The 26,102-nt window shown below is 42.8% G+C and overlaps 1 protein-coding gene across 5 annotated transcripts in view; it reads left to right on the top strand.

The window, feature by feature from the left end:
- DAPK1 (death associated protein kinase 1) overlaps window positions 1–26,102 on the top strand; it is a 128,179-nt gene that overhangs the window by 85,795 nt on the left and 16,282 nt on the right. For all 5 annotated transcript variants that reach the window (XM_061626537.1, XM_061626538.1, XM_061626536.1 and 2 more), the window contains 6 exons: window positions 1,396–1,494; window positions 2,790–2,987; window positions 3,858–4,055; window positions 12,228–12,326; window positions 23,701–23,778; window positions 25,561–25,783. In XM_061626537.1, coding sequence (XP_061482521.1) covers window positions 1,396–1,494; window positions 2,790–2,987; window positions 3,858–4,055; window positions 12,228–12,326; window positions 23,701–23,778; window positions 25,561–25,783 — 895 coding nt within the window. The remainder of the gene's footprint in view (window positions 1–1,395; window positions 1,495–2,789; window positions 2,988–3,857; window positions 4,056–12,227; window positions 12,327–23,700; window positions 23,779–25,560; window positions 25,784–26,102) is intronic.

Here is a 26,102-nt window from a genome sequence, read left to right as displayed (position 1 = left end):
CAAATGAAAGAAATTGCCCCATCAGGGACACAATTACCTTACCATTGGCCTCCACCTGTGAACCATTAAAGTTGCTGTCACAATGTCAGGATAAAAACCCCACTGTTGAAGCATCATTGGTCAGGCTGTGGATCTGAAGGAAGAGGAAGACAAAAGAGAATTCTGCAGAAGTGAGAGATAATGTAATACAAATGCATAGTTTAAGAAAATGGTACAAAATAATATCCAAGTTTTTGGATATCCCAGTGAGCACAGTTGGATCAGTAATCAGGAAGTGGAAGTGCATCACGCCACCCAGACACTGCCAAGAAAAGGCCGCCCCTCAAAACTCAGCACTCGAACAAGAAGGAGACTTGTGGGAAAAGCCACAGAGAGGCCAACAATCACTCTGAAGGAGCTACAGAGTTCAGTGGCTGCGAGTGAACTAATGGGCAGTCAACCATATCAAGAGCTCTGCATAAGACTGGCCTGTATGGGAGGGTGGCAAGAAAGAAGCCATTACTCAAAAAGTACCATCTGAAAGCACGTCTGAAAGCCAGAAAGCATGAGAGTGCCCCAGCTGTGATGTGGGAAAAGGTTTTGTAGTCAGATGAGACCAAGATAGAACTTTTTGGCCAAAACTCAAAATGCTATGTGTGGTGCAAACCTAACACTGCCCATGCCTCAAGACACACCATCCCTACAGTGAAGTATGGTGGTGCCAACAGCATGCTGTGTGGATGCTTCTCATCAACAGGGACTGAGCACGTTGTTAAAATTGAAGGAAGAATGGATGGATACAGAGAAATACTGCAAGAGAACCTGCTTCAGTCCACTAAAAAAAACTGAAGCTTGGGAGGAAATTCACTTTTCAGCAGGAGGACATTGATCCGGAGCACAAGGCCAAAGCCTTAGAGTGGCTCAAGAACAAAAAGGTGAATGTCCTACAGTGGCCCAGTCAAAGTCCTGATCTCAATCCCACTGAGAATCTGTGGCGCTCTTTGAAAATTGCGGTCCACAAGCGACGTCCAACCAACCTGAACAACCTGGGCCAAATCTGCCGAGAAGAATGGTCCAAAATCCCTCCAACACTGTGTGCAAAGCTGATACATACCTACCCCAAAAGACTTAAAGCTGTTATTGGAGCGAAAGGTGGCTCTACCAAATATTAATTTGTGGGGGTTGGATGCTTAGGCAAGCAATATGTTTGTTTTTTATGTTTCTTACAAACATTTCCCAACTTAAAACCAATTTCACCTTACAATACTCGATTTTGAGTTTCACATGGAATAAAATTACAATGTACCATTTGTAATTCAGTAATATGAGAGCATTGGTCAGGGGTCTGAATACTTTTCCAAGGCACTGTATATTAGCATGAGCAGTAACATTTGTGTGGTTGTCTTCTAATCACAGTCTGGAGAAACTGCACTCCATGTGGCATCTCGGTATGGTCATGTTGATGTGGTTCAGTACCTCTGCAGCATTGGATCGAATCCAAATTTTCAAGATAAGGTGAGTAGTGAGAACTAAGCCTTATCCCTGCTAGAACAGAGGCATTCCTTACCACTCTGTACTTTAAGTTGGATGGCAGCATGGTTTAATTAAAAAAATACTAATAAACACAGGAACATAGGAAGCTGCCTTGTACTGAGTCAGATCAGTCCATCGAGCTCATTATTGTCTACCCTGACTGGTAACAATGCTATAGTGCTTCAGACAGGAATCTTTCCCAGCCCTACCTGGAGATGCTGGAGAATGGAACTGGAGCCTTTTGCATGCAAAGCATGTGCTCTACTGCTGTGCTATGGCACTTCACCAACTAATCACCAACACTAAGGAGGCTGGTTCTCCCAGTACATTTTTTGTGAATATATTATAATTGCTGACTTGACAGAAAAGCGTACGTGAACCAGTTGATCACAGATCTAGCCATCATTAATTTCATAACCTGCAACTCCCTTTCTTCTGTTCACTGCAGTCATATGAGTTGCTTCCTGATGCAAGTACACTGTATGCAAGTACCAGTTACGGGCTGGTTGAGATGAGTCATCTGTTCACACATTGTTTTGCTAGCTGGTGAAAATTCTCTAAATATATGATAAGCTTCAACTTGTTTAAAAGACTTTTCTTTTCTCATCCCATGTATAACTATGCTAGAAGAGATTTTTATGAGATACAGCTTGAATAACTTTCAGATATCCCGTATACCTTATGGCAGGCCAGTGATAAATTCTCACTACGTGGTGTTTTAGTGATGTCAACCAATTTAGTCACTGTAGTAGTAAGCATGTCCTTTCATGGTTTGCTGCTATGGAAGATGATCATGAATATATGTAATCTCTTTAACAGTCTTGGTTGTACCATTATAGTAGTAGGATTCATGGTTTAAACTTCTCTGTAACTCTTCGGATTGTTTATGATCTATAGATGTCAACTCTAATAGAATTTACAGTTTCACAAGCTGGCCATAGGTTTACTTGGAGCAGGGCCACACCACTGACACAGACCGTGGCAAGGTAATCTGCATGATTGAATCCTATGCACAGAACACTATTTACGTGTAGGCTTCCTCCTGCAGATGTCCACACCAGAATGTGGACTTTCAAGGGGGCAGGGCCACTGCTGTGCCCGACTGATTTGTGAAAGGGGCTAATTCACAAAGTGAACCATAACATGTAAATAAGGTCTTAATTTGGTGGTAACATTTTCCTAAGAGTTAGATTTATTGAGTCAAAATTTGAAGTGGTGTTAAAGCAATATAGCTATGTCAGGTTTCTTAATGGCAGTGTTATTAAATTATTTTACAGGAAGAAGAAACTCCTTTGCACTGTGCTGCTTGGCATGGCTATTACCTTGTTGCCAAAGCTCTGTGCAAGGCAGGCTGTAATGTGAATGTTAAGAATAGAGAAGGGGAAACTCCACTCCTGACAGCCTCAGCTAGAGGTTACCATGATATTGTGGAATGTTTGGCGGAGCATGGTGCTGACCTTGATGCAACTGACAAGGTTAGTTATGGTTGAATGAGTCGTATTTAGCAAGGAATTGCCTATAAAGGCTTTGAATAGTATAAAACTATATTAAATAGCTTTCACAACTTGTTTGGATATCGTATGTCACTGTTAATCATTGAATGAAAACTCTCTTAAGAAGTAGAATACAGTACTACAAAAATGAATTAATTAAATGCATTTAATTTTATGTGAAATAAACATTGAATAGCAGTTTATTGCAGTTTAGCTGCCCATTTTGCTTGACATCAGGCTCTTGCATGTTTTACAGAAAATAATCAGAACATTGATTCTTCTAACTGACAGCAAGATTTTTTCATACATTCAATACTTGAAGTAGAAATAAGACATAAATGATGCTCAGGATACAGATAGGCCATCAGACGCTTGCATATTGTTCCTTCTCTGCATCCAGTCTTTAAAGATAGATTGATCCAACATATACTCCAATTTGACCCTGTGGAAGGACAATCCTGAGTTGATAACCTGTCATCCTTGGGCAGGGCCCTCCATCCTGCATGCAGCAGGAGCTCTCAGGAATATGAGGAGAGGTGGAGCCCAGCAGAAAGCTAAGCTTGTTTTAGCAATTCTAAACCATGATTTAGTGTTGCATCCAAATACGGCCACTGACAGAACAAGGAAGTTCTTAGGTGCCACAGAGCCTGAAAAAGAGCTCTGTGGTGCTCAAAATGATTCCATATGCTATAAAGAAAGCAAAGCTTTACCTGGTTTATAATTCATTTAAATGCATAACCATTGCCTTCAGCATATCATTTTTGTTTCTCCTGATATAAAGATAGAAAGTTATTAGAAATTTTGTTTATAATGCAAGAAATAGCTCATCAACCTTTTTGTATGTGCATTTAGGATGGGCACATAGCCCTTCACCTTGCAGTCCGGAGATGTCAAATGGAAGTGGTTAAAACGCTTATCAGTGACGGGTGTTCTATAGATTTCCAAGATAGACATGGGAACACTCCTCTTCATGTAGCCTGCAAAGATGGGAACATTCCCATTGTGATGGCACTCTGTGAAGCAAACTGTAACATCGATATATCAAATAAGGTAATTTTTTTCAAAAAACAACCACCCTATAGTGTTTGTATTAAGAGCTTATCAAGATGATAAATTGTTTTACTAAATGCACAGTGGGGTTGTGCTTGAGAGGTATCCAAGATTTCTTTTTCAAGGAAGTGCTGCTATTTTAGGAAAACTGCATTTTCTGAGTACCTAAAACAAAATCGCTGATCTCTGACAGAAAAAAGAGATTTTCCATACAGCTAGTGGTTCCATTGCAAGAATGAATGCTGATAGGCTGATGCCATCAGTACTTATTGGGTAGTTCTCATGATGGTCCATCTTTTTCTATTTCATGTCCCTTTGTAAATATTATTGTACTTGAATTTCTGTAGAGGCCATGTGGCCCTCATAGGCATCCCTTGCCCTGCATTTCTGTCCAAAGAAGTTCCACCATCTCCTCCCCACATGTTAAGCTGTGTGGCTTGCAGGATCAGTTGGATTTGATTCATATTTATTTATAATTTCAAAACATGGTTAGCTATTAACTCAGATATATTTTTATTTTGTATATCAGGTTAAGTAACTCTTCATTGTATTGATGAGAATCTGAATTTGAAACATAATCCCAGTTTACAGAAGAGCAGTGCAAAGAACTCTATGTAATCAGACATTTCTCAGCAACTGTAGCAGTTGTCAGTTCCAACATTATACAGTTGTTATAAGCAGACAGTCCCCTTCAAGCTGTCTCTCAGCCCAATTGCCTGCCCATCTGCTGGCAGGTTGGCCATTCACACTCCACCCCCAGCAATGCCCAGCTACTTCTGCAACAGCAGAAGGGAACAAGGTTGCTGCATTAAGTGTACCAAATTTTAACTGCACAAAAAGTGCATTGTTTATATGTTTATCAACATAAACATGGATGTAAGGATGCTTTTACATGTTTTTTAAGATGGGAAGGCTTAAATCCCTCGGATAGCTTCTCATGCTTTATGTTGCTTTCATGCATCTAGTCACAAGCAGCTGGCAAATAGCAACTCTTATTCCAATGCACATTAGAGGATTACTGTTAATTGCATTGCAAAAATATTATAGGCATTCCATTGTGCACATTTAAAAGCCTCTATCTTGTGTGGTGGTGTTATTTCTTTGTGAAAACAGCTCAGTAATGTGAATGAAGGCTAAATACAATGCTTAACAGGTTTAGCTTTATAGCTTTCCTTGTAGGAGTTTGTATGACTACAGAATATTTTTCTTGGCTCTAATCTGAATGGCTTTAGGCTCTGCTGACACACTGTGTATGTAGATAGGTAGGTAAATAGATCTTAGATTGCATAATGCTACAGAAGTGGAGGGTATTCTGAATAATACAGCTTTTATGACACATTAAATCAGGTAAATCCATTAATGGAACATTGTTGCTTTTTAAGAGCATGAGGTAATATTGCAGTACAGTCTTGCCACCTAAAAAAACCCCATGACCTTTTGTGCTATAAGTGGCCATGGAAAGTTGAGGATTTTTGGCTGACCCTGTGCAGTCATTTATTTGGATTATTTTTAAATTTAAGTGTAACCAGCTGCCAAGTAAAAAGCTTATGATAATGAGCCCTCTGCCCCCTTGCATTAGCTTAATCCTGACTGATTGAGCAATTAAAAGCAGAACCACAATAGAAATTCTGTTTTTAGGGAAGCAGAATTAATACAGCTAAAGCCTTGATTTTATGACTGAACGTCTTTTGCCAGACTTGGTAGCTTGGCACAGGTTTCTCCCTGTGGAAAAAAACCTGCATCTGAAAAGGTCAGGTAGTATATAATCATTATACATGTATGATGTTTTGCACCTTAGGCTGTTTTGCATTGTGACATCAATAGGTTCTGTAAACTTTATTAAACTATGTGTCTGACTTTGAAAGTAAAATGCCTCTAAATTCGATACCATTCTAACTCTAAATCATCTTCAAAATCAAATCTTTTGACATGAAATAATTGACTTAATAAAGCATTCCTGCTGGATTCTGCAACTAGACATTAAGCAGCTTACTGGAAATGTCAGTCTTGTATAGTGTCAGGCAAATAATCTATTCAGCCTAGTGGAGTTTACTGTAACTGACAGGGGATCTCCAGAGTTTGGGGGAAAGATTTTTCCCAGCCCTTCAACTGAAGATCTTTTGAGTGGAGGTGCCAGGAGTTATAAATGCAAGCTGTGTTCACCGAGCTCTTGCAGCTCTCCTCTACTTACAGTGCCTCAAAGCACTATGTGTGGCGCAAACCTAACACTGCCCATGCCTCAAGACACCATCCCTAGAGTAAAGTATGATGGTGGCAGCAGCATTCTGTGGGGATGCTTCTCATCTGCAGGGACTGGGCATCTTGTTAAAATTGAAGTAAGAATGGATGGAGCAAAATACAGGGAAATATTGCAAGAGAACCTGCTTCTGTCCACTAAAAAACTGAAGCTTGGGAGGAAATTCACTTTTCAGCAGGACAGTGATCCCAAGCACAAGGCTAAAACAACACTGGAGTGGCTCAAGATCAAAAAGGTGAATGTCCTACAGTGGCCCAGTCAAAGTCCTGATCTCAATCCCGTTGAGAATCTGTGGCGCTCTTTGAAAATTGTGGTCCACAAGCGACATTCAACCAGACTGAACGACCTGGAGCAAATCTCCAAGAAGAATGGTCCAAATTCCCCCTGACACTGTGTGCAAAGCTGGTACATACCTACCCCAAAAGACAAATAACATCAGGATAAGGGTAACAATTAGCCGCTGGTCTCATGCATCTCAGCAAGTGGTCTAATATAGGCCTTGTACGCATCCGAGGACCATCTGCCTACTGCCTGTAGCCTCTCCTTGGAAAAACCCAGGTGAGCAGCGGTGGAGGCTGTACCTATCCAGAAGGAGTGTGTCTCGAACTTACGGGGGTCCACACCTAAGTTGCGTAGTGTGGCCTTTGCCACCATCTAAAACTGATACCTGGTAAGGGGCTGGAAATCCCTATGTATGAACAGGTACCCTGACTGCGGTTCCCGCACAGCCGCAAAGTGGTGCAGGGCTGTCACCGGACAGAGCTCCTCCTGCTGGCAGGGGGCTAATACAATCAGGCATCCCTTATGGCGTTGGTCCATTTTGGACTGTCTGAGTCACAGGAGGGCCCGCTCCGCCTCCCAGCTCAGGTCGGAAACCAGGAGGGCCTGGAGGGAGCCGTCTGTCTTAGAACCTGCCACCACTTCCCCAGTTCGGAAGGCCCCGAAAAATAGGGTGAGGGCAGCTGCATGATATAGCAGCGCTTCAAAAGGGGAAGAACTTAAGTCCTTCCACTGCCCCTGCAGGCTGAACAGTAATTCTGGGGAAAAGGGGAGGCGGGCACCTGGGGGGCATGGGCACTCGCGGGACCAACCTTCTAGCATACAGCAGACCCTAAAGTCACCCGAGTAGTCCTGAAAGCCCCAAGCCGTCGCTAGGAAAGAGAGACCTGAGAGCTTACCTCTGATGGTCCTGACTGAAAGTCCCCTCAGTTTTCCCTCTGCGCAGAACTCCATAAGATGCTCCACGGGGATGGGCCACTCCTGGGCGTAGCCTCTGATCTCCCTGAAGTTTGACAGTTCCCTACTTGCCCCCTGGTAGCTGGCCAAAGTGCTGGGTGCCATGGACAGGCTTATGGCCCTTTCTCATTCGGTCCTCCAATCTCCCATAGCGCTGGGGGGACCACGTCTGGCTGAGCCCTTGCCCACGATGCCAGCTGGTGAAACCTCTCCATCTGGTTTTGTGATAGAGCATCAGCAATACTGTTGTCAATACCCAGAACATGGCGTGCAAGGAACTGGATATTACAGTGAAGACATTGGAGCATGAACACTCGCACAAGGCGCATAACATTGGGGTTTCTAGACAACAGGGTGTTGATGACATGCACCTTAGGAAGGTTGTCACACCAAAAGGGACTGAGGAATTACCCAACTTGTCAGGCCAGAGGTGTACGGCCACAGCAATGGGGAAGAACTCCAAGAAAGTAAGGTCTCTGGTTAGCCCAGCCTGTGCCCAGTTCTGTGGCCAGAAGCCATGACACCATGAGTCATGGAAAATGACCCCAAAACTGAAGGAACCTGAGGCATCAGAGTTCACCTGTAGCTCAGCCTCCAACAGGCGATCCCTTCTCCATAAGGAGACCCCGTTAAATTCCCGCAAAAAGGTAGACCACACTGCCAGGTCGGCTCTCAGAGTGGCCCTAACCCATGTGTGGTGGTGGGGTTGTGATATGCCAGCCATGGTGTCATATACGCGCCACAGGAATGCGCGCCCGGGCGCTACAACCCTACACGTGAAGTTCATATGGCCCGCCAGCTCCTGGAGTGTGGACAACATCACCTTCTTAGACCCCACCACCTCCGAGATATTCCCCCTAAGGGCCACCAGCTTATCCTGAGGGAGCCTACGGCATTGGGCCACGGTATCGATCTTGATGCCCAGAAAAGTGAGAGCAGTGGACGGGCCCTCAGTTTTCTCAGCTGCAAGGGGGACATCGAGTTCCCTTGCCAGCCCCGCGAAATGGGCCATAAAAGTCGTCCAAATAGTGCACCACTGATTGCAGGCCTGCCCATCTCCTGACTGCCCGCTCCAAGAAAGAGCTGAAGCATTCAAAAACTGAACATGAGATTGAGCAGCCCATAGGCAGCGCCCTGTCCACATAATATTCACCCGCGAAAGCAAAGCCCAACAGCTCGAAATCCTGTGGGTGAACAGGGAGGAGACGGAAAGCTGACTTGATGTCACATTTCCCCATAAGGGCCCCAACCCCACAGTCCCTCACCATCCACACTGCGCAGTCAAATGATGTGTAGCGGACAGAACACAGGCCTGATAGGATGAAGTCATTGACTGACTCGCCCCGAGGAAAAGACAGGTGGTGTATGAGGCAAAATTCACCTGGTGCCTTCTTGGGAACGAGACCCAGCAGGGAGACTCTGAGTGAGGGGATGGGTGGTGCCGGGAAAGGGCCCAACACTTGGCCTGCCTTCACTTCTTTCCTAATTTTTTCCCTCACAGCCAATTCCATGCCCACCACAAACTTAAGGCTGCGGGACATGAAAGGCTGCCTGGGACCCGAATAGGGGATCCGAAAACCCACAGTAAAGACTTTGAGCAAAAACTGAGCGTCTTGGACTAGGGGGTAAAGACTGAGCAAGTGTTGGAGCACAGCGAGCTTAACTGGGCTGGGGCCCCTTTCCCTGAGCTGCTCCTGCAGCTCCTGGCTTTCTTGGGCCAGCTGAGTCCCTGTTCCCAGCCCTGAAGGGATGGCCCCTGAGGCAGCCAGTGCAGGCATGGGGACCCCCACATATTGCACACTCATGTCTGAACCTGCAGAGGCTCCCACTGCAGGCGCCCTAGGAGCTGAACTCCCAACAAAGCAGGCAGGGTTGAACCCCCTGCCCTGCAGGCCCACGGGAAGGAGCTTCTGCCACCTGCCGCGCTAAGAGGTGGCCGCTGTCTGTCTTGTCGCCGGCCATGGGCTTGGAGTACGACATCAACTGCAGCCACAGGTCGGCCTCCTTTTTGTCCCAGGGGAGGGAAGTGTTAAATGCCGCCCTCATTGGGAAGGCCTCGTCATAGGCAAGCCATGCCACCCCTTGGAACTCAGAGTAGCGAGGTATTTAATAAGTACTGAGCCCCTCTGTGGCTGCTTCTGCATCACCACCCCCATGTACATTAGGAATGCGGGCAACCAGTTAGCCCAAGTGCGCTCTATGCATCGCCGCTTGGGTTTATCTGGTTCTGCATCATCACCCTTATCCTCATCCTTCTTAACTGGCTCCCTGTATAGGAGTGAGAATAGGTCAACATACTCTTCTTTCCATATTTTTTCTTTTGTGGCGCGCAGCAGGTGAAAACCTAGTGGGGCTGATGTCTCCCCAAAAGGTATAGCCCCGTCTCTCACAGATCCCAGAGGGTCAGCAGCCTCTGCAGGGGGGGTGGCAGACAAGGAGGGCTGAGTCCTCCCTTCCATCACTGTCCCAGCAGTGGACTGCCAGACCTGTTCACAGACTTCCCTTAGGGGAGGCTGTTGCTGTGGCTTACCTTCCCTGCCCCCTGCAGAAGTCCCAGATTACCCGTACCCCTCGGTTCCAGCTGGTGGAGAAAAGGGCCAGTAGGGAAACCCCTACGGGGGCCAGCTCCACTGCGGCTGCCCCTGCTGGCGTGCTGCCATGGGAGACTCACCCAGTGCACCATCTGCTGAAGGCCCCTGCGTGGACTGCAGTGCTGAGGCTGCTTGCGAAGTGGGAGCTGCTCCTGTTTCTGCGCTGGGTGTCCTTGCTGGTGTGAGCCATGGTCTAGGGCTTCCAACTTAGCCAGTATGGCCGCCCATGGTGGCCCATCCTCCTTTCCCCTATCCACCGCCACTGAGGGTGGGCATCTACCCTCCGCTTTGGGGGCCTTGCCTTTCCCTTTCAGCCCACCTTTCCCTTTTTTGGATGGCATCCCTAGCTGCCTTGAGCACGCAGCTGGTTATATTCCCTTCAGCCAACACATGCAACGGTCCCTTTTTAAAAATTGCCCTCATGCGGCCCACCAGCTCGAGTCCATCTGCCCTCCCAAAGGGCTATGCCTTTCCAAACGAGAGAGGTGGGAGCACCTCTTTCAGAAGAGAGAGGTGGGAAACGGGGCACACTAAAGGGGCTGGCACTTTTACAGCCTAGCTGGGCTCTATCCTAGCCTCACCCCGCACCCCTTAAGCCACCAACCAGCTCGTTCACAAATCCTGCCCTGGTTTGCCTAGGCCTCCCAGGCCACCAAGCGGCCTATTGGGGGGGTGATGACGCTGGGTGCCGCTTCCCCTCCATGTGGGTCAGAGTGCCCACCACCTAATTTCCCGGGGGGGAGTCTGCAGATGTTAGGGCTGATGCACCCACACAGGAGAATCCAAGGAAAATGCAGCCCGAAGGCCGCCTAGCCTGTACTTCCTGCTGCAGGGTCGGGGGCTTCTGCCCCAGGAGCCGGCGGATCAAGTCCCGCGCCGCTGCTGCCGCTGCCGAGAAACAAAGGCAAGGATAACCGCTGCTGCCAGAAAAGCCTCACTACTATGATTACCGCTGCCACAAGGCCTTGCCTCGCCTCTGCCGAAAAACCACGCCGCGCTAAAAAGCCTCACCGCCGCTGCCACCAAATTCAAAAGAGGGTGGGAAGGCTGCAGCACGGGTTTAAATACCCTTCGGCCGCCCCACCCCCTTGTTGCATGCTGCGTCGGTGCACCGACGTGCACGCACACACCCCAAGATGGCGGCTTCGGCTGCGGCCACAAACTTGCCCCTTAGCCCGATAAGTCCTGGGCACGGAACAGGATTTTAGTTGGCAACCCTATTACATTTCCAGACAGATAGGCCCTCAACCTCCCATATTCGATATTAGCAGGAATGATTGAAAGCTCTCTATAGTACTGTACTCCTCTGAGCATTTCATGTTTGGCTCAGTAAATATGCTGTGCACCTTCTAGAACTCCTCTATGAAACAGAAATTACAATATAGTGGTTTTTAAGAGCTATTACTGCTGTAAGGAATTGTTTTGGTCAGAATGAAGAAAATAGAGGTATAGAATAGTTCTTAAATAAGACGATATCAATATGTCCTATTTGTGGAAGTCATAAAGGTTGTTTGAAAAGAAAATATAAGTCGCAGTTGCTGTAAAGTTGCTTCCTTCTGGTGAAAATTAAGGTTTGGGAGTGTGTATTTTGGGTTAGAAACCACTGTCAAATTACTGTGCTGGCAATGGTTTAAATTGTGTGAGGCATTATGATACGAATTTGGCTTATTGAAAGCCTTGTAAACTATGGCCGTGTTCAGATATGATGCTCAGCACAGAGAACCTTGGATTTTCACTCTCTCACACACACTTCTCCTTTCTCTCGTTCACCCAAGAGGAAGAGATGGAAACCTTTCGCTTTTGCTTAACCACAGCTTTCCACTTCATCCAAACTAGGGATCGTAGTTTAATGCTAACTGTGGCCAGTTTCAAAACAAGCTAACTTCAAGCTATGGTTTGTGAAACTGGCTTGTTCAGACTAACCATAAATAGTGTTAAACTCCAATTCCCAGTTTGGACAAAACAAGTAACTGCAGCTAACTAAAACCAGAAGCTTCCATACTCCTTTCACCTACAGTCTGCAAGCCAACCACAAAATAATAATACTTTGGATTATTGTTTTAGCAAAGTTTTGTTTTTCTTTTATAGTATGGTAGAACACCTCTACATCTGGCAGCAAATAATGGAATTCTGGATGTTGTCCGATACCTCTGCCTAAGTGGAGCTAACGTGGAGACTTTAACTACTGTAAGTATGACCTAGAATTTGCTGGGTTTTGGCAGTTGTCTGAAATAACAAAACAAACCTTCTGAGCTATAACACTTTAGCTGGGGGGGAAATCATGTACACAGTACTCAGCCTTTTCTGAAAAACACTAAGCCTAAAATAAGCTAATTTGGAACCCTGTTCCTAGCTTAGCAAAAGAATTCTTGCTAAGAAACTGATTGCTTTGTTTTCAGTAACTTGTTAGCTATTTCCCGTCCTCCGTGTATTAGTTTTTGAAAAGCTTTCATGCTTATAAAAAAATAAGATAATTCACAGTGTACATGCATGCGTGGGAGGGAGAGTGAATGGATAGGCAAGCTTGCAGGTGAGCTTGTAAAGCAATTACTGCTTGTCCAAGGGATCTGCTCCACTGCTTCCAATCAGTACCACCTGCTGTCTTTTCCCTTCTCACCAGGGTTGACTAATGTTCCTAAAATTGGCCGCCTTGAAGAATGGATGAAAACCAAATACCTATCACACACATCATTGCCTGCACTTTAACTAAGTAACATATATGATTTTTCTGCAGGAGGCGTAGTGAGGGCATCCAAAATGTATGCTGTAACTGATCTGCCTCATCTTATAGTTGACAGGGCCCTACTATTAAAAGCCATATAGTTTATGATATAGGCTACAGCATTGCTCTGAAGAGAAACAGTTATAGAGAACTTTTCATGCCAATACGTGCACCCACTTAACTTCATGTGGTTCTTCTGGCAATGATTTAAAGCTGATTTACACATTCAGAAGAATCCTGTGGTTCGCCCTCTACTGCTTCAGAATACAAGCAGAGAACTGCATGTTCAAATACTTTCCTATATCAGAATCTTCCTTCCTTTTTCCCTGTGCCCATATGTATATGTTAAGGGAAATGTAAGTTGAGCAATGTGTAACAACATTCACCAGGTGTCATGGAGAATGTGCACATAATCTATCCATGAAGAGGGAATTGTACACATTCTCTGATCAATGTACAGTCTCGAACAGGCCTTAATAAGTGTACATGTATCAACTGAATGTTGGCCAGGTGTTATGCACTATAAGTACTATAACACTTCATGCATCTAGTCCACAGGAGCTTATGCCAAAATAAATCTGTTAGTCTTTGAGGTACTATTAGACATGATTATTTCTGCTACAACAGATGCATGGCTACTCCTCTGGACATTTTTCCTATCGAAATCTACTATGGCAGTGGAAGAATCCTAAGTTCATGATTTGCTAGATGACTGTGTGCCAGGGATTCTTGATGTGGAAGGAGCATTCAGTCCTTCCTCTCCCACTGTCAGGATTGATTGGGATTTGAATAAAGTGCCTTCTGAGCTACGTGGTGATGGCCCCTTTAGGGAGACACATGGGATTACAGAATGAATGTAAAAGGGACAATAATGTCTCCTCAAATCTCCAGCATAACTACACCCCAGAAAGCCTATTTTTTTAACCTGGTTTTGCTTTGGAATGTTTCCAGGTCAGGCCTGACTCCTTGCTTGGCCAATAATAAGTCTTGACCTTGTCTGTCTAGCGCTCTCTCTCATCAGCTTACATCTATCACCAGTCTGCCTTTATCCCTGTTTGCCTTTTTGCTTTCAATTTCCAGGCCTCTCAAACCCTAGGCAGATGAATATCTTTGCCTTAGAACATCCCTCCAGTGTGACACTAGGCCCCTTCTGGCAGAAACTGCTGGGGGAATACTAATCCCCAAGTTCAAGCAAGCTGCCTATGGCCTAGTACATCCTACATACACACATTCTGAAGATACACTGTCCACATATCTTCCAACATTCCTCAGATGAAAATAGGGGCACTTTTGTGAGCTTGAAGCAAGCTGCATGGCCTGAGCCCCCATTTCATGACATATTGCTAAAAGGTTTATCTGCATGTTATGCGCTATTGGTCAAAATACTTTACTTTTTTTAAAAATAGTAATGGTTAATATCACAGTGAATCTATATAAATGAAGGACGTTCAGCAAAATCTACCATCTAGCTGGGAAGTTATGGGATAAAGGATATGGGTGCAAGGGCATTTTGTGTCCATGTGCATGCATTTATATACATCTTTTATAATGGTAAGATTCATCTTTCTTCTGTGTCAGAGATTTAACTTCTGGAGACCTTGGGGCTGAAAGCTGAAGAATTCTACAGCACTTGTATACACACTGCTAACATATTGTCCAAAGGCAAAATAGCAACAATATAAGGACTGCTACCTGAAAACAGGACATTTTCAACTATCATTTGTGTAATGAGGCTCATGGAGATATAAAAATAAGCATATGTTCCAAGCTCTAGAACTGGAAGTCAGTGTGGTGGAGTTTTAGACTAGGACTGAGGAGATCCAGGTTCAAATCCCCATTCAGCCATGCAGCTCTCTGGATGATGTTGGGCCAGTCACTACCTGCTTATTTTATCTTACCTCACAGAGTAAAAATGTTGTAAGGGTAAAAACTAGGGTGAAGGAGAAGAGACCTACGTACTTTGAGCTCTTTGAAGGAAAGGTGGGATATTAATGTAATTAATTGCCCAGCCCTCTGACAGAGCTGTGGAAGGGTATACAGGTAACTGATTAGTATTGCTGTTCAGAAAGATTTGTGGATTTCTGATAACTGCCACAAAGGTATTAAAGTGCAGCAGCCTGTTAATCTGTTGTGCCATATCCTATACATGCCCTCTGTAAATTTTGATCATTTTTAATTCACAGGGATAAAAACAGGAGATACTAGAAGTTAACTTTTAAAGAAGAGGGTACAAGAGGAACTTGAAAACATTAATTTGTATACAGCTTACTTGTACTCCTTTCAAGGTTGATCCTCCTGAGAACTTCATTCTAATAATCTGCATATTATTTATGCAAAGTATTTCATATTTTTGTAAGTGTGTGTGTGTACATGGGCAAGCATGTTTATTTAAACACATTAAAATTATACAGCCATGGATTTTTCGCATTCCATGATGTTACCCCCCCCTGCTATTCTGATTCTTCCCATAAGCTCATTTCAAAACAAAACCTTACAAAATTTATAGTCCTGAACTCAGAAATGCTTGCTTAACAACCCTCTAAATATTCATGATGATACACAAAACAGTCAGAAAGAATCGAGAGCTCAAACTGTAAAAAGAGACCCCTTTTGGACTTTTTTCTGTCCGAGTTCTCATAATCTGTTGAAATTCATTAAAAGTCAGCCATGTTCACAGAGTACCTATAATCCTACTACTACCTTTGCCCCATACTCTGACCTTCATCTTCTGCAGTTTAAAAGTTAAAAAAATGCCTGGCTGATTTTTAATTAATGTAAGAAATTTTGGCTTGAACTCAATGGTAATGTCAGGCATGCTCAGTAAGAACCGTCACTGTTGTAAAAGCCAGACTTCCAGCTGCTTGGCTTGGTTTGGCTAAGCAGGCGTCCTCACCCATACCAGACTTTCACTTGAGATAGTCATGGCTTTCCCCATAGAATCCTGGGAAGTGTAGTTTGTGAAGGGTGCTGAGAAATGGAAATGGACTGCCTTCAAGTGGATTCCGATTTATGGCGACCCTATGAATAGGGTTTTCATGGTAAACGGTATTCAGAGGGGGTTTACCATTGCCTCCCTGTGAGGCTGAGAGGCAGTGACTGGCCCATGGTCACCCAAGTGAGCTTCATGGCTGTGTGGGGATTCGAACCCTGGTCTCCCAGGTCGTAGTCAGCACCTTATGCTGAGAGGAGATTCCTATTCCCCTGATGGAGCTCCAGTGGCCAAAGTGGTTATAGCTCTGTGAGTGGAACAGGGCTTCTCCTAGCAACTCTCAACACCCTTCACTAACTACATTTCCAAGGATTCTTTGGGAGAAGCCATGACTGCCTAAAGTGAAATAACAGTCTGGTGTGGATGTGGCCAAGGACAGCCTTGGGAGGCTACATGTGCCTGCGGTAGAATAAAAAGGTGGGGGAAACCCTGACAAAGAATGATACCGTTCACAATATTTTCCTTTTGAAAAGGAAAGGGGCTTCCCCTCTGCCTAGTGCCCACCCACCCAAACTTCTCCCTTTCCTGCCCTGTTCCCTCCCACCCCTTCCCCAGGTCAGTTTCACCTATCCTAAGCATGATTGCAGAGGAGTAAATCCCACTGAACTCAAAAAGCATGCAAATGATCAAACCTGCCCTCCCCTCCTATCACCTCCCTCTTGCCCCTTCCCTTTCCCTTATTTCACCCCTCCCCTCCCCTCTGCCCTCCTCCTCCTCCTCCCCCGTAGTCAGTTTTAACTATCCTAGGACTACAATCTGGGAGACTAAGGTTCGAATCCCCACATAGTCATGAAGCTGACTGGGTGACCTTGGGCCAGTCACTGCCTCTCAGCCTCAGAGGAAGGCAATGCTAAACCACCTCTGAATACCGCTTACCATGAAAACCCTATTCATAGGGTCACCGTAAGTCGGAATTGTCTCCATTTCCTTTTCAAGCATGTTTGCATGGGAGTAAATCCCATTGAACTCAATAAGTATGCAAATGATCAAACCTGCCCTCCTCCCTCCCATCACCTCCTTTTTGCCCCTTCCCTTCCCCTTCCTTCCCCCCTCCCCTTCCAATCCCCTCCTTCCACCTCCCACTCCTTCTGCTCCCCTTTCCTCTTCTTTCCCTCTACTCTCCCCTCCCACTCCTCCCACTGAACTCAATAAGCATGCAAATGATCAATCCATTCTCAACAAACTTACACAGGATCCCATTTCTTACCTCCCAGACTGAAAAGCAGGGAAATTCACTAATAGGCAAAATAAACCTTGCAGTTTAAGAACATACCTATAGCCAACAGATATTTCTATCAAAGTTTAAAAAGCAGGGAAATTGGGCAGCAATAGTGAATGCACCAAGGGAGCAGGAGTTCTGACTTCATTTCTGAGATACTGTACTGCCCTACAAATTTGTCAAAATGCAAACACAAATTGGGTTGGTCTTTCACAGTCCAATTCACTTGCTGTGTAGCTTGGAAGAATTTGGTAATGTGCTTCTGAGCGTATGATGAGTGGTGGCAACACCTGCAGTCAGCCCAAATAACAGAAATAAGACATGTGCTATGCTGATCTTGTTTTAGCAGGGAGGAAGCAACATTAAAACAGTTGATATAATTCAGATAGTCACTTTAAATATGTTTGATTTACTTTGCAATTTTAGTGACGTTTCTTACAGTAAATCATTCTCTTTTGCTTCTATTTCTGTGAATACGTGAACCACAGCAACATTTTGCAACACTAAAAAAAAGCTCCAAAATAAGTTGTGGAATAATGGCACTGACTGTTATTCAGAATAGTTTCCAGTGGACATGAGGAGTGTCTCAGTTTACACAAGATAAAACAGTGGGAGGTGAAATATAATCTAGCAAAATTCTAGATGTGCTCTATGTTTTTAATTGACCATGCCCGCCTTTCGTTAAGTGGAGTAGTTTAAGCATAGCAGGCTGAAAACATGCATCTTGGGCAGGCCAAGTTTGTTTTTTCTAACGCCTAGAGTCATTGCTTAAGTAGCAACATACTTTAATCAGTCTGATTTTACATCAAACTGCAGTTTCAGATTCAACTGTTAATGCGCCCAAAATAGAAACAGAGCATAACCTCCAGTTTGAAACAAAAAAGGCTATCCTCACCATCATATGACATCAACCAATAAAAAGGCTTTGAAATTAATAAAAATAAATTTGACACAGATTTCTAGGATGAATAATGAGAGAAATATAATTTTCTAGGTTAGATTCTCTGTAGAAATAGTATTTCTGTAGAAACACAGAAAAGATGCAAAGTAAGAAGAACACCAACAAACATACAAAAATGTAAATCTCCATCTGTGGAGATGGCAGGTGTTGCCACCACTCACCATACACTCAGAGGCACATGTTACCAAATTCTTCCAAGCTACACAGCAACTGGATTGGACTGTGAAAGACTAACCCAAATTATGTTTGCATTTTGACAAATTTGTAGGGCGGTACAATATCTCAGAGAGGAGGTCAGGTCTCCTGCTCCCCTGGTGCATTCACTATTGTTGTTATGTGCCTTCCAAGTCGATTACGACTTATGGCGACCGTATGAATCAGTAACCTCCAAAAGCATCTGTCATGATCCACCCTATTCAGATCCTGTAAGTTCAGGTCTGTGGCTTCCTTTATGGAATCAATCCATCTCTTGTTTGGCCTTCCTCTCTTTCTACTCCCTTCTGTTTTTCCCAGTATTACTGTCTTTTCTAGTGAATCTTGTCTTCTCATTATGTGTCCAAAGTATGATAACCTCAGTTTCATCATTTTGGCTTCTAGTGACAGTTCTGGTTTAATTTGTTCTAACACCCAATTATTTGTCTTTTTTGCGGTCCATGGTATGCGCAAAGCTCTCCTCCAACACCACATTTTGAAGGAGTTGATTTTTCTCTTATCTGCTTTTTTCACTGTCCAACTTTCACATCCATACATAGAGATCAGGAATACCATGGTCTGAATGATCCTGACTTTAGTGTTCAGTGATACATCTTTGCATTTGAGGACCTTTTCTAGTGCTCTCATAGCTGCCCTCCCCAGTCCTAGTCTTCTTCTGATTTCTTGACTGTTGTCTCCATTTTGGTTAATGACTGTGCCAAGGAATTGATAATCCTTGACAAGTTCAATGTCCTCATTGTCACCTTTAAAGTTACATAAAGCTTCCGTTGTCATTAGTCTTTTTGACGTTCAGCTGTAGTCCTGCTTTTGTGCTTCCCTCTTTAACTTTCATCAGCATTCAGTTCAAATCATTACTGGTTTCTGCTAGTAGTATGGTATCTTCTGCATATCTTAAATTATTGATATTTCCCCCTCCAATTTTCACATCTCCTTCATCTTGATCCAGTCCTGCTTTCCACATAATATGTTCTGCATATAGATTAAACAAATAGGGAGATAAAATACACCCGTCTCACACCCTTTCCTATTGGGAACCAATTGGTTTCTCCATATTCTGTTCTTACAGTAGCCTCTTGTGCAGAGTATAGGTTGCACATCAGGACAATCAGATGCTGTGGCACCCCCATTTCTTTTAAAGCATTCCATAGTTTTTCATGATCTACACAGTCAAAGGCTTTGCTGTAATCTATAAAGCACAGGGTGATTTTCTTCTGAAATTCCTTGCTCCGTTCCATTATCCAGTGTATGTTTGTGATATGATCTCTGGTGCCTCTTCCCTTTCTAAATCCAGCTTGGACGTCTGGCATTTCTTAGTCCATATATGGTGAGAGCCTTTGTTGTAGAAACTTGAGCATTACTTTACTTGCTTGGGATATTAAGGCAATAGTTCTATAATTACTGCATTCCCTGGGATCCCCTTTCTTTGGAATTGGGATGTATATTGAACACTTCCAGTCTATTGGCCATTGTTTAGTTTTCCATATTTCTTGACAGATTTTTGTCAAAATGTGGACAGATTCAGTCTCAGTAGCTTGTAGCAACTCTATTGGTATGCCATCTATTCCTGGTGATTTGTTTCTTCCAAGTATTTTAAGAGCAGCTTTCACCTCACATTCTAAAATTTCTGATTCTTCATCATACAGTTCCTCCATGAATGAATCTGTCATCCTGGCATCTCTTTTATAGAGTTCTTCAGTGTATTGCTTCCAGCTTTCTTTTATTTCATCTCGATCAGTCAGTGTATTCCCCTGTTGATTATTTAACATCCCTACTCTTGGTTTAAATTTCCCTTTCATTCTCTAATCTTTTGGAATAGGTCTCTTGTTCTACCCTTTTTGTTGTCCTCTTCTATTTCTATACAATAACTATTGTAATAGTTCTCGTTGTCCCTACGTACTACCCTCTGTATTGTTGCATTTAGGGTTCTGACTGTGTTTCTATCTCCTCTTACTTTTGCTTTCCTTCAGTCATCCATTGAGGTCTTTCTCTCTTTTTAACTTGAGGTATTGTCTTTTTGCATTCTTCCCTGATAATGTTTCTGACTTCACTCCGTAGTTCTTCTGGTTCTCTGTCAACTAAGTTTAAAGCCTCAAATCTGTTCCTTATTTGATCTTCATATTCTTCTGGGATGTTATTTAAAGCCTCAAATCTGTTCCTTATTTGATCTTCATATTCTTCTGGGATGTTATTTAAATTATATTTTGGCATAATGATTGCTTTGTTGTTGTTCTTCAGCTTTACTGTGATTTTTGATATGACGAGTTCATGATCTGTACCGCAGTCTGCCCCTGGTCTTGTTTTTGCAGAAAGTATGGAACTTCTCCATCTTCTGCTACCAATTATATAATCAATTTGATTCCTATATTGACGTTTTGATGATGTCCATATGTACAGTCATCTTTTCGGTTGCTCAAAAAATGTTTGCAAGAAACAAATTATTGGCTTCACAGAATTGAATAAGTTTTTCTCCTGCTTCATTTCTGTCTCCTAAGACCATTTCCCCACAATTCCTAGTTCTTCTCCATTCCCTACTTTTGCATTCCAGTCCCCCATGATTATCAGCACATCTTGTTTTGGTGTGTGATCAGTTTCTTCCTGTACTTCTGCATAAAATCTCTCCAATTCCTCCTCTTCTGCATTTGCCGTTGGAGCATAGACTGGGATGATGGTTATATTAATAGGTTTCCTGCTTAATCTCATTGATATCACTTGCTCAGACCTTGCATTGTAGCTCCTGATTACTTTTGCTACATCACTTCTCACTATTAAAGCAACCCCATTTCTTCTTAATTTCTCATTTCCTGCATAAAATATTTTGTAGTTGCCTGATTGAAACTGTCCCATTCCTCTCCATTTTAATTCACTCATGCCAAGTATTGTAATGTTGATACGTTCCATTTCTTGCTTGACAATTTCTAACTTTCCCTGGTTCATGCTTCTCACATTCAGTGTTCCTATTGTGTGCATTGTACAACTCCGGACTCTCTTTTCACATCTGAGCGCATCAGCCTCTGGGCTTCCTTTTGGGTTTGACCCAGCTGCGTCATTACTCACAGCGCTACTCGTACTCGTCCTTTGTTCTTCCCCAGTAGCTCGGTGAGTGCCTTCTGACCTGGGGGTTTTATCTTCCAGCACTATCTCGTGTTACATTTAGGATTCTCTGTTCATAGGGTTTTTGTGGTAAGTGGTATTCAGAGGTGGTTTACCATTGCCTTCCTCTGAGTTTGGATGCATCTTAGTCTGGTGTCTCAACTTTTGACCATCCCGCCTTGGGTGCCCCTGCTAGGAGTCTAGCCTCTTGGTCTAGACTCCTGACGGCATTGCTCTCAGCTTCTTCAACACTCTCAACCCCCCTCACCACGTTAAGGTGTGCATCCTAGAGGGGGGCATTCACTATAGCTGCCCAGTTTCCCTGCTTTTTAAAGTTTGAGAGAAATATCTGTTGCCTATAGGTACGTTCTTAAACCACAAGGTTTTTTGCCTACTAGTGAATTTATTCTAATCAACAAGTAAAAGGAACATCCAGTTGTGATCTTCCTGCTCCGTACCAACCCAACAGGAGTCTTCAGCTGAATTAACTTTTTTTCCCTAAAAGTATGCACTGCTGTAACACAATGCACAGAGTGGCTTGGGGAGAAGTGCATTGAGGCATCCTGCATGAAGACAAGTTGAGCCACACCTTCTTACTATGCTCTTGATTTCAATCCCATTATCACAGTTTCTTGTCAAGCATTGTCAGCATAAATTTTACATCTGCATGACTTTGTGGTGGCCAAAATGCACTTAGGATAACACACGAGAGTGCTATCCAAAGATTTAAAGTGGATTGTGTGGTGGTTGGTGGGGTTTTTTAATCCTTTGTTGGTCTGTCTCAATTTCTGTCTGCTTCCACCATTGTTAAGTGCCCAGTTATGCAGGTTGAAATACTAGCCCAGTACAGCAATCATTATGCTTCATCCTTATTACAGCTTTGTTGGCTTTACAGGCCTGTAAGCTCAGTTTCTTAAAGACTTGTCCTGTGACATTGTCTGCCTGGGAAGTGTACACAGTAGTGTAGCTAGAAACTAAAGCTTAGGGTTGTTTTCATAACTAGCAGGATTGGGTAAGTTAGAATCCAGTCTGCATAAAATCTGTTGTGAAATGGCCACTTTCCACTCTCTGGAGGGTGATGGAACAGAAATATGTGTAAGCATAGTGTCTGGCCACGTTTGAAAAATGAAAGTTAATTTAGTTGCTATTGTAGCTTGATTGCAATAAGTAAACACTGGTGGATGGCACTATATTGCGTGAATATGGAGGGAAGTTGTATGTTTCTGACATTTTATTGTTATCTACAACTAAGAATGGATACACCTTCAAGACTGTAACATTTTAGTTGAATTTAATAATCAAGAATAACTGCCACTTTATCCACACCTACTTATACTTGGTAACATGGATCAGAATTGTCACTCAGTCAACATCATAAACTTATATTGAAAATGTGGAGGAAACTACCCTGCTTTTATCTTTAAGCACTTTTTGTGATCGCAGTAATGGATAGGTATAAAGTGCATTAATTTAAGTTACGGGATGTGTAATTATGGAAGCGTTTGGACAGATGGGATAGCATTTCTGAATGGTGGGAGAGAAAAGTATCACTTTGATTTGAGTTACAGTATTTTATTTATTAATCTTGGTTTTTATAATTTAATACCTACTAATGACTGTATTAGTTCTTGCTAAATCTAAAATGCAGTCCTGTTTCAGAGAAGATTGTAAACACAGAACTGATAGTTCATCAAGGTAAACAGTTGCATTAATAGACTCGTAAGACGCTATTGCAGTAAGCAATTTTTCTTACACCTCAAATCATCTAAAACTGCTGACTTAAGAAATGTGGGTAGTTAAAAAGCAGAATGATGAAGACAGATTTGTTCTTCCCCTGAATTTGGTTAAGCTGTTTAAAGCTGTGCTGTCATCTTCCCTGCACCCCCACCCCAAAGATGAATAACCAAGTTTTCATTCCACACACCCCTCCTTATATCTAATATAAACACTTCTTGCTTCCTATTTAAATGTGCATCAACAGCTTATCCTCATTGCCTTTTAAAGATTCATATAGTTCATATACAGTATTAGAAACACAGCTTTGAAAAAGCATTTTGCATGTTTCTTTGCAAAGATAGGAACAAACATGCTGAAAAGGGTAACACATTGCTTTAAGACTCTATAGATGGCTGTTCCTGTAATATCAAGATGCTTATTTCTATAAAAGAAACATTAAAAGAAAAAATTAGAAGAATAGCTAAATAGAGATTCCAACTAGGATGTCTTCGCTATTTTCACCCCAATCCATCTGCTGCTGACAGAATTTATTTTCTTATTACACTGAGGATATTGGAGCTGTGGAATGTACTTTTTGTCTGTCTCTTGTGAGCTAGAAGTCATTGTAATTAATCACTTGTCTTCTAACAGGATGGAAAATCAGCAGAAGATCTGGCTAGAGCAGAGCAACATGAACACATAGCCAGTCTGCTTACAAGATTAAAAAAGGTTAGATGAAGAATCAAGTTTTATTTCACTTTATCACTTGAGCCTAGAATGCTACATGAAAAGATATTATGAAAAATAATATATCAAGAGACTGGACCAAGAAAATATTGCCCAGTTAGTAATTTGTTGACAACTCTCACCTTAATTTTAACCAAATCCTCCAAGTATAAATCCTTCCTTTTTTGATATCATCCTAGATGGAACCTGAGGATTATATGCAACAATGTTGTCCCACTGCATGCAACAAAGTTGTCTCCCTCCTCTTTCCCTGTATGTCACCCAGTCTGCTCCAGAGGGTTGGGGAAATGCGCAGAACAGCTTGAGGGGGGCATCGGGAGAGAAAGTCCTGCTGCACAAGTGGAAGTCCTTGCACTAACAGGACGACTTCATTAGATTTTGTTCCTGTGGCAAAAACTAACCACAGCTCAGTGATGATTGTAAGTATATATGAAAATGATTGTGAGTTGTATCATTTTCATACACACAATCATCACTGAGCCGTGGTTAGTTTTTGCCACAGGAACAAAATTTCAGCCTGCTTTGGACTTTCAAAAAGTCTCATACTTTTCTGCTATTGTAAAATATTATCTCCTTAGCCGGCTCAAAACTGAAACCCATTTCACATGGTCTTCCTATTATGTACAGTGACTATTTTGGAGGGAGAATCGGTTAATACCTAGTTTCTCCCACTTGGACCTCCATGCATTAACTGTGCTTGTGTACTCGGAGCCTGCGTGCGATTTTTCTCCAATACCATGAAGAGAGCCTGCACATGTACAGTTTGTGTACATGTGTGCTCTGTTCACACAGGCAAAATAAGTTCATACAGTTTGAGGGTGGAGACAGCAGATGTGATCCCTTTCTTCTCCACAGTCATTGTATGCCATTGGAAGACTGTGTCAAAGAATATGCATGAGTTATGGGCCTCAAAGCTAAGGTAAATAGAGATTTTGGCATATCTTGAGGGAAGGAGAAATGGTGAAAAATGTGCTGAATAATTGTATATGATCTTGTAAGAAAGGATCTTGCAGGCTGACAGTGTGAAAAAGAAGAATGTGATAGGATGTAACATCCCCCCCAGCACTTCTCTGTAGCATTGCAAGCTGTTTTTTTTTATTCCTTAGGCTTTTAAAAAGTAGCTTGCAATGCATGGAACTGGTATTGGAGCCATATAGTAAACACCAAAGGCTCCTTGGTAGATAGCAACACTATTTTAAAGAGGGGTAGTATCACTGGGTTCAAATATTTTTTTTATTATGCAATTATTATATGTGCTTTCAGCCCAGCTGTAACTTATATTAAGGTCTATGGAGAGAAAAACACATCTTCCCAAAGATTCGGGGTCCAGGCTTAAGAAGTTTGAATAATAATTAGGCTGATGGCACTGAAGTAGCCAGTACAGATGATGTCTACTTCCCTCCCACAAAAAAGCTCCCAACTAAACCTGTTTGGCAAGAGAAGGAGAAATCTAGGTTCAAAGTAAAGTAGTAGGTGACAGCACATACTGAATCAAGAAACTTGTCCTATTGTCCATCCCTTCAAATAAGGCTTAAGTTACAGAAAACTTGGTTTCAACAAAGTCAAGAAGAAAATCATCATTCATATACAGTGTAGTTCATTATATTTCTGCTACTTTAATCAGAATGCTAATTCCTACGTATCTGCTTTATTCTGGGGGAAAATGTGAAGGGATGTCTAAACACTCAGAAGCATTTTTCATTTGGGTTTGCTCTTCATCATAATATGTCTGGGTTTTCCCCTTTGCTTTCTTTCACCATTTAGGATACACACAGAGCGCTGTTCATCCAACATCTTCGACCTACTCATAATCTACAGCCAAGAATAAAACTCAAACTCTTTGGCCACTCTGCATCTGGGAAAACTACTCTTGTGGAGTCTCTAAAGTGTGGGCTCCTGAGAAGCTTTTTCAGAAGGCGCAGACCAAGGCTGTCTTCTACAAACTCTGTCAGGTTTCCTCCTTCTCCTTTATCTAATAAGCCATCAGGTACCACTTTAAGAATTTTTATATTGTAGCTCTTAATAAGAACAATCACTGCCTTTTATATCTGTGTGCTTAGAGAGAACGTATTTGTCATAGCAATGTTTTTCATTCCTATATTCATGATAGTCCTAGTTCCAGTGATGCAGTGCTCACTTTTTATGTAAAGTTGGAGAAGGGTAAAGAGTAGCTTTTCTGCAGGAAAATAGTGTTTGCCATTTTAAAAAGCCAAACAGTACAAGATATGCATGCCAGCTTTATAGACAAAAAGTGTTAAACCCTTTAAAAGAAATGGGTTTGTTTGTTTGGTTTGTTGGTTTGTTTG

This window comes from Rhineura floridana, chromosome 1, assembly GCF_030035675.1.
Source record: "Rhineura floridana isolate rRhiFlo1 chromosome 1, rRhiFlo1.hap2, whole genome shotgun sequence".
Classification (NCBI taxonomy): Eukaryota; Metazoa; Chordata; class Lepidosauria; order Squamata; family Rhineuridae; genus Rhineura; species Rhineura floridana.
This window is presented reverse-complemented; position numbering and strand designations above follow the sequence as displayed.